The following is a 20,735-nucleotide window of genomic DNA, read 5'->3' as shown; positions in this document are numbered from 1 at the left end:
GCCAAAATTTAAACCCTCTGCTATGCTCATTTCTTTCAGTTTGGTCACCTGACAGGGCCACATCAGGACCACAGAGCTTCCTGCCTTATAGTAACCCTGTTCTGTATTCTTCACAGCACCAGTAAGCTCACCATGACTCCATTACTAGTAAATGCTGAGAATCAACTTGGTAGACCTCCTTGCTGCTCAGCCTATCAGCTTTTTTCTTTAGTTTCCTAAGAACGTTATCAGACTCGACTTTCGTGACGTAGCGTCTGGTAGAAAACCAATTCCAGCCCGTAGCTGTTCAGCAGGGTCACAGCCATCTAGCACTAAGTGATGACACAACGGCTGGCTGAATTCACTTAGTTACTGTACGGATCACTTGGCAATGTGGAAATAAAGCTGCATGCTGCATAGTAACCGCATCAATGAGAATAAAAAAGGGATGTTTATTCACGCTTGTGAAAGAGCAGTTTTTAAACAAAAAGAAAAAAACAGACTTACGATGAGAGGAGAGTCGCGTCCCAGTGAGATCACCGTCCTGTTCACTGTCCTCAACAACTTCTCCATAATGATCTGAATATGCCATTGTGTTGGACCCTAGAAATAAAACACACACACAATAATCTCTGTATAATCAATGTGATATTTTCAAAGGATGACTTCAAAGCTGCTAATCATGTGTCTAGAAAATACTTTCTCTACAGTAATAGTCGAAATCCACACTGCACTTGTACATTCAAGCAGAGTTTTCATTACTTCCGTGTTAAAGATCTAATTACCATGATGCTGAAACACAAAAAATGATTAATTAACCAAAGAAATCCTGATCGTTTTTTTTTGTTCGGAGACAACAGCCAAAAAGAAGCCATTAATATTATTATCCCTTGTTTTTTGTGGTTATTTTTTTACATTTATATTATATACCTGGTGTGATTCTATTCTACCTTATACGTCACTCAGGAAGACCCAAAAGCAGGGAGAACATGTTCATTCAAAAACTCATACACAATACAATATACAGGTAGTCAAGGCATGGCCTAGGCAGGACTCTTAAAGACTGATGATATACAGATACACACTGCTACAATCGTCTGCTGCCTAAAACGTGAAATATTTTTATATTGTATTATTATTTTAATATTTTCGCATCACTATAGTCATCGTCAGTCAAACCATTGTAACTCGGGGACTACCTGTACAGTTCTGGGATTTGTAGATCTCGGATTAAATCTAAATGGAATCCTATAGACAGAGAATGTATGAGTAAATAGGCATTTCATCTGTCTGTCTGTCTGTCTGTCTGTCTAGGGAAATCCATTTCTTATGGAAATGCTGGCTGCATGTGAATTATCAACCCTGCTATTTACAAAACCCTTGCAAAACTTTCAAAGCAGGGGGAAGAAAAATATCAAACACAATGCACATATGGTTTGCTGTGGGTGGGGTATATTCTCTGGCATAAACAAATACAAAAACATTCAGAAAGCAATAGATAAAAGATAGAGTGGTTGTTTAAATCCAAAAAGAAACAATTGTTTGAGAACTAAACAAGTAGAGAGGTCAATCAGGATATATAGAAAAGTCAGTGCTGCCTTTATCTTAAAAAAAAAAATAAAATAAATAGCTAGAGATAAAAATAAAATAAAAAAGCTACCAGGGTAAGGGGAAAAGTGCATGCAAGAGTGTTATTCTGTGGACTAAAGCTCAGCACATTTCATAATGCGGGTATGAATTATGGAGCAAGCAGCCCATAAAATAATCATCTGTTTCTAGTGTGCAGAACGGGACTCTGGGTAATTAAATACAAACTGACAAGCACAGAGTGCAGCAGTGTGTCTGAGTGGCAGCAGTGAGTCTGAGTGGCAGCGGTGTGTGACCGTGTGCAGGTGTTTGTGTGTTTAGGTGTGTATGACCTTCTCTTTTACTTTGTGCTGCAGGTCAATAGCGAGACCAAAGCAGAGATACGAGCCGATGTGTGTACATATGAACGTGTGTATATACTCACCACATCACTCCTGTATAACACCTCCAGGATGTTGCTGAGCAGATGGCAGCAGGCCTCCAGATCCTCTTGCTGCTCCAAGTGTTTCTTCAGTTGTTCGGTCATAAGCGGCAAAAGAATCTCTCTGCAGTCTAAAATAAAAAAAATAAACACACACACACACGATTATAATGCATCCCACAACCATAATTAAAATTAGAGCCCTGCTATTAGATTTAACAGAAAACATTCACACATGCCTGAACCAGAAGCCAATATTTATAGTCACTGTAGGGTGAAGGGATTTTTTTTTTTTATTTATTTTTTTTTAATTTATCCTTTATTTAACCAGGAAAAGCCCATTGAGATTAAAAATCTCTTTTGCAAGGGAGACCTGGCCAAGATAGGCAGCTGAATTACATCACATCATTACATACGTACAAAGACACACAAAAAACATAAAAATAAAGACAAATAAATGAATAGAAACAGTTTGAAAGCCAATTATGCACTTACAATGAAATCTCAATTAAAAACATTGACATGTGAGGGAGTCCAACTCAAAAGATCTCATTCTTAACTTAAAAACACTCAAAGGAATCAATTTACTAAGTTTTAAGTTGTTCTGCTGCAAATTCCATGTAAAGGGAGCAGAATAAACAAAGGCCTTTTTACCCAGCTCAGTACTGACATGGTGGACAGAAAGCAAGACAACAGCTTGAGAACGGAGAGAGTAATGACCAGCACTTTTTTTCATAAGAAGTAAACATTAATAGGATGGAAGCACACCAAGAATAGCCTTATATATAAATGTGTACCAATGACAAAGCCTCCGTGTGGCCAGAGCAGACCACCCTACACGAGAGTACAGCTCACAGTGGTGGTTGCGAGCTTTACAATTAGTGATAAATCTCAGCGATGCATGATAGGCTGCGTCAATCATTTGAAGGCATTGAGCAGATGAATGCATATATAATATATCACCATAGTCCAGCACAGATAAAAAAGTGGATGCCACTAACCGTTTTTTGACATTAAAAGAAAAACACCGCTTATTTCGAAAGTAAAAACCCAATTTTAGCCTCAGCTTTCTCACTAGACAGTGAACATAAGGCTTAAATGATAGGCAATCATCAATAACAATACCAAGATACTTATAAGTTGTAACAGTCTGTATTTCACGTCCGTCAAGAGTAATCACTGAGGGAACATTCAGTGGTCTATTCCGAGGGCCCGTGAAGATCATACATTTGGTTTTTTCTGCATTGAGCACAAGTTTCAGCTGTAGCAACGTGTTTTGGACCACAGTGAAGGCATTCTGTAAATGTGCAATGGCTTGTTTAAGAGAGGGTGCACAACAGTAAATAACTGTCATCTGCATAAAAATGAAAGTTTGCATCAGACACATGCTGACTAAGGTTATTTATATAAATAGTAAATAAAAGAGGGGATAATGATTGATCCCTTTACACACACACACACACACACACACACACACACACACACACACACACACACACACACACACACACACACACACACACACACACACACCTCACTAGAGTGAAATTAGTTACACAAAATCAAATGTCCAAAAGCTGGGGTGGATCCGATCAAATTCGAAAAAAGAAAGAAAAAAAAAAACAAATAACCACACAAGCACATAGTAAATCACATGCATGAAACACACTCGACAATTTATCATTTTTTAATTGACTGCCAGCTCCATAATAGTAGAAGAAGCTGTGTTTGTTGGAGAGGGGGAAATACTGCGCGCATATATATATATATATATATATATATATATACACACATACATACAGTGAGGAAAATAAGTATTTGAACACCCTGCTATTTTGCAAGTTCTCCCACTTAGAAATCATGAAGGGGTCTGAAATTGTCATCGTAGGTGCATGTCCACTGAGAGAGACATAATCTTAAAAATAAATAAATAAATAAAAAAAATCCAGAAATCACAATGTATGATTTTTTTTAACTATTTATTTGTATGATACAGCTGCAAATAAGTATTTGAACCCCCGAGAAAGTCAAGGTTAATATTTGGTACAGTAGCCTTTGTTTGCAATTACAGAGGTCAAACGTTTCCTGTAGTTTATCACCAGGTTTGCACACACTGCAGGAGGGATTTTGGCCCACTCCTCCACACAGATCTTCTCTAGATCAGTCAGGTTTCTGGCCTGTCGCTGAGAAACATGGAGTTTGAGCTCCCTCCAAAGATTCTCTATTGGGTTTAGGTCTGGAGACTGGCTAGGCCACGCCAGAACCTTGATATGCTTCTTACAGAGCCACTCCTTGGTTATCCTGGCTGTGTGCTTCGGGTCATTGTCATGTTGGAAGACCCAGCCTAGACCCATCTTCAATGCTCTAACTGAGGGAAGGAGGTTGTTCCCCAAAATCTCGCAATACATGGCCCCGGTCATCCTCTCCTTAATACAGTGCAGTCGCCCTGTCCCATGTGCAGAAAAACACCCCCAAAGCATGATGCTACCACCCCCAATGCTTCACAGTAGGGATGATGTTCTTGGGATGGTACTCATCATTCTTCTTCCTCCAAACACGTTTAGTGGAATTATGACCCAAAAGTTCTATTTTGGTCTCATCTGACCACATGACTTTCTCCCATGACTCCTCTGGATCATCCAAATGGTCATTGGCAAACTTAAGACATGCCTGGACATGTGCTGGTTTAAGCTGGTTGAACCTTCCGTGCCATGCATGATTTCAAACCATGACGTCTTAGTGTATTACCAACAGTAACCTTGGAAACGGTGGTCCCAGCTCTTTTCAGGTCATTGACCAGCTCCTCCCGTGTAGTTCTGGGCTGATTTCTCACCTTCCTTAGGATCATTAAGACCCCAGGAGGTGAGATCTTGCATGGAGACCCAGTCCAAGGGAGATTGACAATCAATCATGTTTAGCTTCTTCCATTTTCTAATGATTGCTCCAACAGTGGACCTTTTTTCACCAAGCTGCTTGCCAATTTCCCCGTAGCCCTTTCCAGCCTTGTGGAGGTGTACAATTTTGTCTCTAGTGTCTTTGGACATCTCTTTGGTCTTGGCCATGTTAGTAGTTGGATTCTTACTGATTGTATGGGGTGGACAGGTGTCTTTATGCAGCTAACGACCTCAAACAGGTGCATCTAATTTAGGATAATAAATGTAGTGGAGGTGGACATTTTAAAGGCAGACTAACAGGTCTTTGAGGGTCAGAATTCTAGCTGATAGACAGGTGTTTAAATACTTATTTGCAGCTGTATCATACAAATAACTAGTAAAAAAAATACATTGTGATTTCTGGATTTTTTTTTTTTAGATTATGTCTCTCACAGTGGACATTCACCTACGATGACAATTTCAGACTCCTCCATGATTTCTAAGTGGGAGAACTTGCAAAATAGCAGGGTGTTCAAATACTTTTTTTCCTCACTGTATATATATATATATATATATATATATATATATATATATATATATATATATATATATATATTATATTATACGCACGCACATATACATACAAACAGCATGAGTTTAGGTTTTAGTGTTGGATGTGAAAATGTACATATTTCTAATACAATCTGTTGCCATATTTTACATCTTGCTGTCATTTGTTGAACATTTCATCTCACATCAATTAATGCTTATTTAAAGATCATTGTGGTTCTCCTCTGATTCGGACATGGTATTTACAGAATTCTATTACAAATATCTAATAAACGAGTGTAAACAATAGATTCGAAAATAAAATTGCATATTTAAAAAGGTCATGGTATAGAATAAAAAAATGGCAGTGTTTTATATATAGGCGACATACGCAGGATCCACAGCAGTACATTACATCCAGGAGCAAGTGAGCCAAGAAAAGAGAGGAAATAAGGAGGAAAAAAAAAATCAAAATACAGAGAGAAAGTGGGAAAAAGTGAGGAGATGGAAACTCATTATACACTGGGAATAGGCAGGGCCACAGTGCCTTATTATAGCCCCCAACTGTCTAACAGAAGCAGCACAGCATCCATACTGAGCCATTAATGCCAGCACTCAAAACTGCATTCACTCTCACATTTGTCACTTTGTCTTCTGAACATCTCGAGGATAGGACACCCTATCATTAATCTCACGTTCAAATTTTGTAGCAGTGATGCCTGATCCCAGGAACAATCTCTCCATTTCTCTCAAGCTGTCAGTTCACTGCATCCATCATTTGCTGGGAATATAATGCATCTGTAGTCTCTTTAGTCGTCTCCCATCATCACGTCCTGGAGAACAGTAATCACAGAGGATAGCGCACAATTGGCACGGCTGTGGTACGCCCCATGCGTCACGCTCCCAATTGGCACGTAATGAGAAGAAGCGAGGTATACGTTGGGGTCACCAAACATCGCTTGCAGGTAGAAATTAAACACGGAAGCAAAAACCCAAAGCAGAGCATGACCTTGACACAGAAATAAACATGGAGGACGGTTGGATCAGCTGAAGGCTAATTGCAACTTACGCTGTTAAACAAGAGTGAATCGAGTGTTACGATAACAGATGGCCTTCTAACACTACAATGCAGCTGAAGCGTTTCAAATGAAAACTAAACAATTATCAAATGCTACAGAGAATGAACTAATGAGGTGATTTATCCAGTATTTAAGCATGAGGCCAAGTTTAAGGGCATCAAAGAAAAGCAATAATGAAGTTAAATCACAATCAGTCAATGCATTAATACACACTGATTTTGACAGCCATATGTGCTTCTTCATTTTCTTTCACTTGAAACCTGTTCTAGCTTGACAATGCCCCTGTGCACAAAGGCAGCTCCGTGAAGATATGCTTTGAAGGGTTGGAAGTGTCTGGAAGATCTTAAGGTGGCTTGCGACAGAGCTCCGACCTAAACTCTATTAAACACCCGCAGGATGAATTGGAACACCGACTGCCACCCAGGCCTGCTAACCTCACCTACAATAGTACCCGACTTTACTAACACCCTTATGGCTGAATGACCACGAATTCCCATGAGCACTCTTCAAAATCTAATGGTTACCATAACAGCAAATGGAAACTGAATGTGTAAGGGGACGTTCAAAAAGCACACATGAATCTTATGGTCAGGTGTCCACAAAAGCTTGTCAGATAGTGGGCATGTGATAGAGAGAGACTAATTCTTCCTTTTATTTCAGACAGTTTCATTTGTTTTGGAAATTCTTTTGACTGAATATTCTGGCCTTATAACAGCTACTATTTTTATTATTAACTTTCACTAAATTTTAGCCTCATATCATTAATCGAGGTGAAAAAGTGGACGAAGTGAACTTCACTGAGAGTTGAAGGCTTTGACTTGCGTATACCAAGTTTTAAATGGAAATGCATACAAAAAAAGTGCCCAAAGGCGAAACAGTGACTTTACATATTTGGATCTGTATACAGAGCCTGTCAAAAGTTTGGCTTTTATCATTTTTAAGGAGACACGTGCATGTTTCATTTGTTTTTATGCAAAATGCTAAGTAAAAGTAATGGTATGAAGATTTAGTTTAAATAAACAAAAATATAAATGCACAGATGTTAAACAGTATTTTAACTGAGGGAAAAAAATAAAAAATAAAAAATCAATAAAAAATCATCAGAATTTCATCTAAAGGTTTTTGTCACTAGTTGGAGATTTCATTCTGACTTTGTAATCCAGTGCAAGGTGAGGGAGGTGAGATTGAGATGGTTTGGACATGTGCAGAGGAGGGACATAGGGTATATCGGTAGGAGAATGCTGAGGATGGAGCACGAAGGAGGAAAAGAGAAAGACCAAGGAGGAGGTTTATGGATGTGGTGAAGGAAGACATGCAGGTATTGGTGTAACAGAGGCAGATGTAGAGGACAGGGGGGTATGAAAACGGATAATCCGCTGTGGTGACCCCTAACGGGAGAAGTCGAAAGAAGAACTTAGTAGGCCATTACGTTACCGATAACATTTCAGCGAACTGTTTAATCTCTAAATAAAGCTTAGATGCTTGTTTCTCATATTTGTCCTATTGTATGGTGAAGTTCTAATTAGATGCAGTCCAGGCGGTATTACGTGGCGTATGGAATCGGAGCAATGTTGGTTCATCCAAAGGTTCAATTACAGGTTGGTTCGGGTTTCTCAATTTTTTCCCCCTCATCGGTAACTAACATATCACCATCTTTTGGTCTTTGCTTACCTCTTTCATTAGAGAAACGTGCGTTTGTTTAACACTCGCGCTAATAATCAGCTGCAGCTGTTAGAAGCGTGGAAATTGTGCCGTATGTAACTGATCAACCCACACAATAAATAATGCAGCGTCGTATCGTTAGACATTTTCCCCAGAACGTTCTTCCATCCTGGTAGCAATCCAGTGATTGGGGGGCTCTGCACTATAACATGCACAATGAGTTTGTTTTTCAGTGCTGACATGTGGGGCTCCGAGACACCTTTTTTTTCCTGACAACAAAAAAAATAAATCTACATTTACTGAGCTTTATTAAACATGCTATCCAGATGCACTTCATGAGCTGTTACATTGCTGGATTTTGTAGTGAAATCATCAAGAGCCAAACACACTAAGCTGTACCTCTGATTTATTCAGTCTACTGCTGCAAACCAAAATATAAAAGCAGTTACTAAAAACAGCATCTCGGCACAGAATGCAAACAGTGTTAACCTTTGGGCAAGTGCTGGGAGAATTAAAATAAAGTAGTGCCTCAATTTAGCAATTTAACTTTGGGAGAAGGGTTTTTTTTTTTGTTGTTTTTTTTTATTTCAATCAACACTCATTTTAATTAAGTGCTGCCAGAAAGATAACAGTTGATGCATCAGGTTTAATGGGTTTTCTCAAAATAGTCATTTCAGCAGACAAACCGTGACCTAAGCGTAAAACAGGTGTCCGACGTTTAGTTAAAAAAAAATTAGTCAAAGCGACTTAATAAAGGACCTGAAACTGCTTTATTAGTAGAAGTGAGATTAACGCGGAAAGAACACCAAACAGTATTTAAAATCACAGATTAATATGGATCTGGATTAATATGGAATTAATATGGAAGTGTATGTCCACACTATGTCCACAGTTCGAAACTGCACTTTGGAAGCGTTCATAAATTCTATATGTAATGTAAATACCAGCGATGTGTATTTTACTTTAAGCTGTAAAAGTAAAATGCTGACTGGAAAGTCTAAACTACGATACTACAGATTCTTTTACACGGATGTAAAAAGCCAAATGCGCAGCATCCTGTGTGAAAAACGCACAAAGTAAAGGGACGGCCCCACTGCGATATTTGAATCATACACATGCAAATGCTGAAGACTGCAAACACAAGCTTGGTGCAAAGCAGTTCCACATTTCACTGCATTCAGGGTTTGTAAACTCTGAGCTGTTAATCCTTATACCTCGAAACTGTGACCAAATGATGAACACGTCAAGGCACGACCTCTTCGAAGTCCTAGATGGAGTGAGCACTGATTATAACGGTGTCACGGCATTCAGTTATATACAATTCAGCTTTAAATAATTTTTTAATGAGCATCCAGAGATCAGGTGAGATGAGAGATGTCATTTACTACCGGCACCACAGGCAAATCTTAGCAATGGAGCATGATATCAAGTCGCTGGTCATATTTTCATCAAGAAGTTTTCTTCTCTTTCGAAATGTGAATGCTGAAAGTCTAGTACGGCTGCTTCTTAATCCATCTTACAATGCGTTTCCGCAGCTGACTCACATTTTCTACTGATGAAACAGACTTTTGAAGCTTTCTGCCTTCATCTCATGCTGTGTGCTCTTTTGTTCTACGATCTCTTTTTTGGTTTGTTTAATTGAAAGTTTTCATTATTGAGGACTTCCCCATATGGCGATCCTCACCGTGCCCGTAAGGCTTCAAGGCAAAAAAAAAAAAAAAAAAAAAAAAAGTTAATTATGAAAGATTGTTTGAATATGTCTATCTAATGGACCGTTTGCGCCAGAAGCTTTTAAGCCTCACAGTCATGGGTTCAACTGTGGCACACCTGCTTTCATTTCAATGTGCCTATACATATTCAATCCACTTCATTAATGATACTTTGATAATGATCAGAAAATGAGTCATGGGAGCAGCCATTTATTACTACTCACTAATTCATTCATTATATCAAGTGGCTGATATTTACCATATCAGCGATTTGGCCCTGCTGTCTAGTTGGAGGAGTGTTATACTTCCTCTCTCCTGTCAATCACAGAAGAAGTAGCCAATCACAAGAGTCTGTGAGCTCAAGTATGTGAAAGAGAGCAGATAGCAATAGAGTGTCTTGTGATGCAGCATGAGAACCCGTTTAAAAATTTAGCTGGCTCCATGTGGCTTGTCCCAGACCCTCCTTGATTATTAGCATTCATATAAATGAAGAGAAACTAAAGAAAAAGAATCTGGTTTGTCAGAAGGTTATGAATGTTATTATTACAGGTGGTTCTGGCAGCACTTCTGTCTGTAATTTAAATGACAGGTTTCTAATAATGCACTTATTCTTAGACGTTTCTACTGACACGCTGTTGAACACGCCACATAATCTAAACCATGTGATAAACAGATTAGAAACTGTCATATTATAAAAGTATATTATTAAAAATATGATGGAATTTTTCATCAGATATTTAATGATCATTAATGGAAGGGTCTGAGCGTTGTAACAGTAACAAGTTTTTTTTTTTTTTTTTTTTTAACAACCAAAAAAATAAATCTCAATCCCGTTTCTGCTGCGAGATATTCATGCTGTAAGATTGATTTTCTATGGAGTTTCTCCTGCCTGTCAAAACGCAGCAAGATAATGCATTATGTTTCTGGAAATAGACCTAATGCTCTAAGCAAAGCAGAGCAAAAAACAAGGTGCAGGTACTCAATGGTTATACAGTACTAAAAAACCTGTCAAAAAAAATAAAAAATACGCATACACAATCACCAACTTAGTAAAAACTTTCAAAAACTAAAATGAGCAGCAAACGGCAACTCGAACGACCAGGACTCAGTACTGAATGATGCCCATGATACGATCAATTAAAGCTGATTAATTTCACTGGAGCCATGCGATTGAAATGTTCTTCAGATTACGGGTCACACAGCAGGTGCCGCTGGCTTATCTGAAGTCGGATTTAAATTGAGTTCCTGAAGGTCATGCGATACTGTTCCTAAAGGCAAATATGATCAGTGCACGAGGAAATCATTCCAGGCTCAGTGCAATGGATCATAGAGTGAACTCCCGCTGCTCCCTGTGCATTCGCACATCATCAAAGTGGATTTCACAAAAAAGAGCACACACTCAACTTCCTGTTGCTTAACCAGCTGTAATGCAACAAAAGGCATCAGGATCAACCTATGCTCCGCTACAATCAATCTGAGAAGCATGTCGGTGTTCAGAAGCATTTTGTCTGATGTTAGCTTTAAAGCAAAGATACACCATTAAAAAAATGTAAAGAAAAATACTAACAATTTTTCAACTAAAGAAACAAAGGAATTCTTCCTCTTGAATATTGAGACCTCATTCCGAGACTGTGTGCATGCACAAGACTTGATACACACTTATGTATATAAAGCAGATAAAAAAATAATAAATACCGTAATTTCCAGGCTATAAAGCGCACCCATATATAAGCCGCACCCACTGAATTTTACAAATATTTTTATTTTTAACATAAATAAGCCGCACCTGTCTATAAACCGCAGGTGTCTACACTAATGTACTTTACACAGGCTTTAACGAAAGACACATTACACACGATGTAACGGGTAAAATATGTTGCGCTTCCTTTAGGAGCATAGCGGTAATTTGGGAATAGCATGCCAGAAGCGAGCTCTCCCTTCACCCTGACTCAACGTGTTACAACGGTTGCTACAACGGCTACTGCTACTGTTATCTAAACAGTAGCCGACCAAGAAAGTCATTGTTCACTGTTTTCCTCCTTCCTTTCACAACTATTTCTCTCGGGAGTTTATCTTTTGGCATCGCCGTGCGTTTAAAAAACAGAAATTTCATTGGTCTAATGTTATGGGGTTCAGTTTTTTGGTTTGAAGTTTGTAAAACCGGGAAATAACCCCAGAAAAAAAATGCATAAATTAGCCGCTTCGTTGTTTAAAGATGCAGGGTTCAAAACGTGGGAAAAAAGTAGTGGCTTATAGTCCAAAAAATACGGTATATGGGAAAGATTCTGTTTTTTTTCCTTGTTTCATTTTTTTTATATAATTTTTTTTTTATGCTTTTAGCTGACAGCAAAAGAACCTGATGTGCTCTTCTTCTGTTGCAGCTCATTTTGATGACTTCGGCATCCTGAGTTGATTTTCTGCTAGTCACAGCTTTGTAACCAGAGAGAGTTTAGGCTCACTGAATATATATATATATATATATATATATATATATATATATATATATATATATATATATATATATATATATATATATTATTTTAATCACTATTTAACACTGTTATGAAATCTAAAAAAGAAACCGTGCCACGATCACAACTTTCCCTCATTCTTATGATTGATGAACATGAACTGATGCTTTTGGCATGTATCATTTTATCGAACCATAAGATTGGCTGTGAAAAAACAGTGGGGGTGTAACGGTACCTCATTTTTTAAATCACGGTTCGGTTCAATTTTGGTTCCTTTCGGAGGGAAATGCAAAACAAAAAATTCTGTGTCTAATTTTTTTTATTTATGCAGTTTATTTGTGAACAACAATTTTTAAAACTATTTCAAATAAAATGCCTGCTTGGCTTAATAATATATACAATTATTCCATTATATTTGATACAAATAAAACAGAATAAATTAAATGAATGCAATACACTTATTATACTGATTAAATTGAGTAATGAATTAAATCGTCAAAAACTAAATTGATTGAATAAAATCAAATAAATAAAACAATTTAATTAAATTATTTACATTTGTTAAACCCTATCTGGGTAATACAGACATGTGTGTGTGTTTCACATTTAATATGTAATTTTCTAAAGATAGGTATATATCTACTTAATTTTTCTTATTTCAGCATATTTGAACAAATGTCTTCATTCCTTCCTTCATTAATTCACTCCTTCGATACGTAGAATTATCCGTTTGTTTTTCTTTTAAGAGAAATTCTTGAAGCTGGGCATAAAACGATAAAATATCCAGATCGCTAGTGTTAGCCACTAGCCACTTCCTGGTTAGTGGCTTACACTTACGCTATGGATTCTTTATCGTTTTCATGCATGCGCAAAACAAATTTCATTTCCGGTACGGAGTGGGAAAGCCACAGTGACACTACGCTAACTAGTTTCTTTTTTTTTTTTTACCCCTGATTGTTGGGTATGTTTTCAAGTTTAATAATAAAAAAAAAAATTTGCTCAAAATGCGCGGCAGAGACTAAACAAACTTGCCATCAGCCACTTAATATGTTCCTGAGGGAACTCAAGATTTTAATTTTTTTCTTTGTGTACCGAACTAAAAGCCTTGTCCTGAATTATTTCGTGAAAATACATGTACCGCTACACCTCTAATGGATAACAATAACAATGTATTGTCCCTCAGGTGATGCAAGAGACCCTGAGCACATGTATACAGTACAATCCAAAACACAACTCAAGTGTCTCACTCACAAACACAAATTCCACTGCTCTGACAAACCAATATCTCATCATCTACACTGCATGTGGAAGCTTTCACTTCAACACTGATCACAAACCTCAACATATACAATTCTACACATTTCATACATAGAACAACCAGGCTCTATGCTGAGTCCTAAACAGCTCTCGCACTCCATAACCGAAAGTGCAAAACATGCCATTTTCAGGACAGAGAGCACCTGAAAAATCAGTTCCAGCATTTCAGGATTGTTCTGCTCTTGTTTAGTTTACCATAAAGCACATAAAAAACATGCACACACTTTTTTAAACAGCTAATATATAAATAAATAGTACAGTGCAAATAGTCGCAGCGTTCAAATGAACAAAAGAGAAGTTACTGAACAACTCTAGAACTATGAGGATGGATTTGGATTGTAATTAATATACACAATGGCTTGGGACCGCAGTTTGCATAAACAGTTCTGCATTTAAGAGCAATCAACAATGATGCAACTGTAATGAATGGATATTCAGTGTCACCCAGATGAGGATGGGATCCCTTTGAAATCTGGTTCCTCTCATGGTTCGTTCCTCATACCATTTCATTTCCTTTTTTCTTCCTACTGTCACTTCCGGCTTCTCATCAGAGATAAAAAAAATTATAATAATAATAATAATAATAATAATAATAAGGAATAAACTTATAGGCAATAAACCATATCTGTGGGAGTTTTTAGGCACCAAAATTATAAATTCCAACCTCAGAACCTCTTTATCTCAGTAAAGATGCTTCAAATTAAAAGTTGAGTTTAACTGAATATTTAAATATGTAAATATATGCACAGTGGATATGTGCAGAAGCTCTTTCAACAAATAACAATGAGAAATGTAAAGATCTATACATAATCCACACACACGCACGCGCGTGTGCGTATGTGTGTGTGTCTGTGTGTGTGTGTATATATATATATATATATATATATATATATATATATATATATATATATATATATATATATATATATGCAGGAGGTATTTAAGGCAGAATATATGTAAAATTAAAAAAACTGTAAGCCTTGGTACATGTTTTTAATCATTATACTCCTAAATGGCTACATATTTTGTGCAAGTTTGTGTGTGTGTGTGTGTGTGTGTGTGTGTGTGTGTGTGTGTGTGTGTGTGTGTGTGCGTGTGTGTGTGTGTGTGAGAAAGAGAGAGTGAAAGAGAAAGAGACCAAGATGGAGCATGCTGGGCTTTAATTAAGACAAGACTGGATAGACAATTACAGATAATTACAGCTGAATAATGTTCATGTATTTTGACCTACTGAGCCACCGTATGCTCTCACTGCTGCATTTTAATTTTACCCTGAGCGCTAAGCTTGACGATTTCGGAGGTTTGCAAAAATAAAGATACAAAATGCAACGCTGTTACAGTTCGTCTTGTTCTCCAATATCCAGGTCAGTAGCAGTGGTCGGAATAATACCATTTATCGAGCACTATTAAATATTTGTTCTTTTATAAACATACATTGCTGCGTTTTCAAAACCGCTGTTCACGTATACACACAGGATTACACGTGTCATGATTAAGTGGTGTTTAAAAAGCATTCGTAAGGAAACAGGAAGTCATCCTGACGTAGCAAGGCTGAAGCAGCCATCAGCCTACGCTGGTCCCTTGTACCCAGCTCTTAAGCATGGCTGACATTTAAAACAGCACATTACAGGAGTGCTAGTGGCATTTAAATAAAAATAAATAACGATAATACCACCAGTGCTCTCGTTTGAAGACTACAGGCAAGTGTGTACCGCCGATGTTCTTCGTAATCAGGCGATGAGCAGGGGGTGGGCAGAAGGTGACATTCAGGTGTGTGTACAAGAGTCTGGTTACTGCTCTAAGCTCTGGCCAATGTATTCAACTTGATTTTAGCCATGATTTATTTATTTTTTATTTTTTTGGATCTGTGACAGCCTGATTCAAATATGACTTCTGAATGATCATGTGATGTAAATGATAGAGCGACTGTCTCCATGCTGCCACAGATGAGTGAACGGTACAGGGTTTTTTTCCAAGAGAAGACACCACACACAAACACACAATTCCAGTCTACCAAAGCAACAGTGTCATGCTAAACTATATTCGTCATCTAAACATGTGCAAACATACAGCTGCAAGATAAAAAATAATATACTTGGAGACAAGTTGCATGAGGTTCACCATCACGGTCGCTGTCAAGGATTTTACACCCAGTCATGTGTCACATTTTTCCATATTATTACATGCGTTGTGCTCCAGGGCTAAAGGGTTTAAAAAGCTTATAAAGCTCCCACATGGAGTGTTTTATGTCACATATTTGCCTCTGTTTTATAGTAAGAGCTTCCTCTGTCTGGACATTTTATAACGATAAAGCAATATGCGCTGTAAATTCAGCAAACAGTTGAATTTCAAGCCACACACACACACACACACACACACACACACACACACCACTTTGTGTAGAACTTAATTCAAGCTCAGTGACCTGAGTTCAGCATTATTTTTTACAACAACAAAAAATAAACTATACTAAACTGTGAAAAACAGATCTGAAAATGTTCCAGCCATATGTCCTTCTTCCCCAAACTGTACCACTAAACTGAAGGTACACGATTGAATAAGATGTATTTGTATGAGGTAGCGTTACATTCTTCTGTTCACTTGAACTAAGAAACCTAAACCTGCTTCCAGCATGACAATGCACTATAACATACACTATAATAACACTAATACACACTAAAATATGCAGTATAATAACACCATAATACACACTATAACACTAATACACACTATAATAACACTAACACGGTCTATAACACATTAATACACACTATAATAACACTAACACGGTCTATAACACACTAATACACACTAAAATATGCAGTATAGTAACACTATAATACACACTATAACACTAATACACACTATAATAACACTAACACGGTCTATAACACACTAATACACTAAAATATGCAGTATAATAACACTATAATACACATTAGCATGCACTACAACACTAATACACACTATAATACACACTATAACAACACTAACACACTAAAATACGCACTATAACACTAACACACTAACACTATATTAACACTGATGCGTGAGAACTTTGCGATCGTAAGCAATTTCAAACATTTCAAATCCAGTGAATCATCCATCTCTCTCTTTTGCGTTCTCTCTCTAAACATAAAGTAATAAACAAACTTTAGATATTTATCAGTATTTTTTCAAATCTTTATTGATTTTGATAACTAGCTGCATCGCTGGAGCTCAATATAATCAGTGTAATCTTAATGTAATGCTAAATGAATGAATGAGATTATTGTTGTAATAATAATGTTCGAATAATTCGAAATTAAACGGTACTGAACAGATACCACCGAATTAAATAAAAACTTCAAAATATCAGAAAACACAGTTTGATAATGTTTGTCCACTTTACTGCTGTTTATTGAGCAGGTTGTACCTATTGTGCATGTTACAAAAATTGTTCATATTCGATCATATCACCCGGTTCTTTATGTGGTACACTGATACACACCCAGGTGAGATTCAAATCAGGGCTTATAATTAGAAATTACACTCATCAATTTAATCTCAAGGACTCTTGAAAACTTCTTGAAAATTAGAAGTTGTGTCTGTCCTTCGTACCAGTCTAAACTCACAGTTCCACTGTTGGATTTCTTTTTCCACCCCAGTCTACCAAAGCAACAGTGAACTCCTGAATGAACACATTCCTTACTCATATTTAATAATACATTCCAAGTGTGCCAGATTCATTTGATTAACCCAATATAAAGGAGATTTAGTAGCTTGTTTACAGATAAATGGTTTTAAATTGGACATATTTATCTAGTTATCAGTGAGTTATGATAAAACGACGCTCCCTCTCAAGGCATGACCACGGTGTATATAGTAATCTAATAAAGACTTAAACCGGCTGGGGAATCCTATAATATTTGCTTTGGGCCCAGTGATATTTATTAGCTAGGGAGAGTTATAAAATCCCATGCTGCTTTTCCAGGTAAGAAAAGTGCAGTGACATCAGAACAGCTTATTCTTAGTCCTCATTTCAATGCAATAACTCACTAAAGTGCTACAAAAGCGACAAGAATCAACTGAGAACCTTAAAAAGCGACAAGAATCAACTGAGAACCTTAAAGGCTTCAACGATACAAACAAATGTAAGTCTGGTGTTTGTTGCCATTATGAAAACCGATGACATGAAATAATAGGACATATTTCAAATGACTTTTTAAATCATGAGGACGAACTACAGCATCATTCTGTAACCCAACCAACCTCATAAAGCATCTGAAACGGAGTTTAAGCAGTATTGCTAATAGAGATCCTGAGTGTGAGAGCAGTTCAGTTTCACATTCAAGTGCATGCTGCCAAATTGCTTGTCAAAATCTAGACTTTGTTTGGCACCTCGTATACGTACACTGGTTCTATTTTTATTTCTCAGAATGATGAAAAAGCATTTTCCTGCATGTCAGCAAGTGCCAATTCTGTATTATTTAACAATTTCAATACTACAAACACAAAAAATTACCAAGATAATATTAACGAGGCAAATCTAATAGCAACAAAAGAAATGATAGGAAATATAATATGAGGAAATTTGGTGGAGGGTGTTTTAGCCCTGAAGGCATTTAACCCCACAACAAACTATTAACCTGCAGTCAGATTGCTGGCTTGTGGATTTCCCAAACCTCATCACACCAAAATATAGAGAGCAGCATAAAACAACTGATTCGCACACAAGCAAAATCCAACCTCAGCGTTAAAATATAAAAAAAAACGAATAAAAAAAAATTTAAACACCACAGCCTGACGACAAATACTAAACGTGCGCGTAAACGCCTAGCATGATTAGCATCATCGCATGTCTCTGTGACCTTTAAAGGGATGTGTGTTGTGTGTTTGTTTACCGTGTTGTGTGAAGAGGTCACTGTGGACGATGTCAATCATGCAGTAGAGCTTCTGCTTGACCAAGCGACCTTGTGGAACCTTCTGGATGAATTCGCTGAACAGATTACTGAAAAAGACAGAGATATAAAGATGATAATGCTTTTTATTTCCACAGATATTTCTATGAGAAACTAAAGTTTTACATGTTTAAGGGACACAGACAAATATTTTCAATCCTTTGTCCGATCAGGATTTGATAAATGGATTTAACAAAATGTAAATTACTAAATGAATTAATCAGAAAACTAAAGGTCACAAATAATATACTAAGATCGCAAAGACAGTGTGGAAATATTACTATTATTATTTATAAGTTAACATAATTTTTTTATACATAATTCAACATTGTTAAGATTACTAATGTAATGAGTGTATTTACAAGTTTGATATAAAACCCGACTTATTCCTGCAACTGAATATTTGTGTGTTTCTAAATATAAAAGACCTATAAAAGTCTTTATCTCCTTTGGCATTGTGTTGCTCTCTGAGAGTTGCCTCTGAGGTGACTAACATCACAATCACCATGTTAACTTTATAAAATAAAATAAAAATTGTTTTATAATAAACACCGCAAATGCAGGGTGTCCCTTGAGTGTCTTAACACATTTTTCCTCCCCCTCCAGATATCCTTTAAGACTTAAAATTAAAAAAATGTAAAAAAAGGAAGACATTGTTGCAAAATCAAAAAGCTGTTGCAAGGATATTAAACTTTTTCATGAGCCAAAATTTGATGCGTGTTTACAAAGAAATAGCAATAACATCATAAAATTACACTTTAATATATTAAAATATTTGGGACTTCCTGTATATTTCCAACACATCCACATGAGAGCAGTGAACATACTGAGGTCACTCTCAAAGCAGTGACAAAAAGTCAGTATTACACACGGGGATGCAGTGTTTACATTACATAAGCAAAAACAGAGGGAAAATACATTCTCTGTTTAGCATGTGCTACTCACACTGAAATGACAATGTTCTCAAATGTACCAAAGGTGATTAAAGTGTTGTAGGTGATCAGAAATCACTACTGTGGTGTTAAACAGAAGCCAGAATACAGCTACATTTTACCTACAAGTTTTTTTCAATTGTTTCTTTCTAGAAAAAAATGCTTACCTACTGTTGGGGCATTCTCAAATCTGATTGGTCATTAGATTTACAGTACATAACCGCAACTCGCAAACACTCGCAAACACAATTCTGACTAATTCATATGTGCTTTTATGAATTTAAGGTAGAACCACGTATGGTAGGGAAAAATCAGAGTTGTATATGTATCCCAATATTGTGTATAGTGTATATTTTCCTAATTATAAGGAACATAAAATTGATAACCATTATCAAGTTCATTATTCATATAAGCAATAAAACGCTGCTTAAGAACTGGCTGCATCACACGACACTTGTCATAAATTATTTTCCTAGAACAGCATGTCCTGAAGTGATTTATTCCACAAAAAAAGTTGTAATTTTTTGCAGGAGCTGATTTAGGCAGTTATTAAATCGAACACCTTGAGCTTTAGGAATTTCTGTAAATGTGGGTCGTAATGTGTAACACAGAGCATTGTGTTAGCAGATGGATTACACAATGGATTAAACCATTAAACTTCCTCCTTCTCGCTCTCAAACACACACACAGCCCTGAAGTAAAGCCGGCTGTGTGTGTGTGTGTGTGTGTGTGTGTGTGTGTGTGTGTCTAAGATGGCCCTGTTGGGACTGTTTGTACACTCAAACAAACACTGACGGCTCCACATTGAGCAGTGTTGGGCATGGCACAGTTTCAGCGCTGATCTGGCAGCTAGACTGCGCTTTCAGCACAACACAGTGCACAGTGTAGACCCTCTTTCCCAACAGCAGGTGTTGGCAGTATGGGGGGGTTAAAAAAGGATGAAAAATGTTGGAGAGGTTCTCAACTGCTGTAATAATGTTTACAGCAAAACATACTTGCCATTACGGAATCATTCATGCACTCTGTAAAAAAATTTAATTAAAAAAATAAGACCAAACCTAATAGGTTGTGTTTGTGTGTCTCTGTGTATCAAGCTTCCCTCAGCAACTGCTTTTTTAATTCACAGTGGAGAGAAAATACCCAAGTGTAAACTGGCGCAATCTGGTATGCGGCCTTTTAAACACCCTGGATGCTGTAACAGCAACAGAGGCCTGAG

At 37.1% G+C, this 20,735-nt stretch overlaps 1 protein-coding gene across 2 annotated transcripts in view; it reads right to left on the bottom strand.

The window, feature by feature from the left end:
• Positions 1-20,735, bottom strand: part of dock1 (dedicator of cytokinesis 1) — a 291,553-nt gene that overhangs the window by 159,473 nt on the left and 111,345 nt on the right. For both annotated transcript variants that reach the window (XM_083556371.1, XM_083556372.1), the window contains exons 25-27: positions 18,531-18,637; positions 1,991-2,118; positions 487-582 (exon numbers count right to left, since the gene is read on the bottom strand). In XM_083556371.1, the coding sequence (XP_083412497.1) occupies positions 487-582; positions 1,991-2,118; positions 18,531-18,637 (331 nt within the window). The remainder of the gene's footprint in view (positions 1-486; positions 583-1,990; positions 2,119-18,530; positions 18,638-20,735) is intronic.

This window comes from Silurus aristotelis (assembly GCF_946808225.1).
Source record: "Silurus aristotelis genome assembly, chromosome: 12".
Taxonomy (NCBI): domain Eukaryota; kingdom Metazoa; phylum Chordata; class Actinopteri; order Siluriformes; family Siluridae; genus Silurus; species Silurus aristotelis.
Note: the sequence above shows the minus strand (reverse complement) of the source record. Positions and strands in the feature narration are given on the sequence as shown.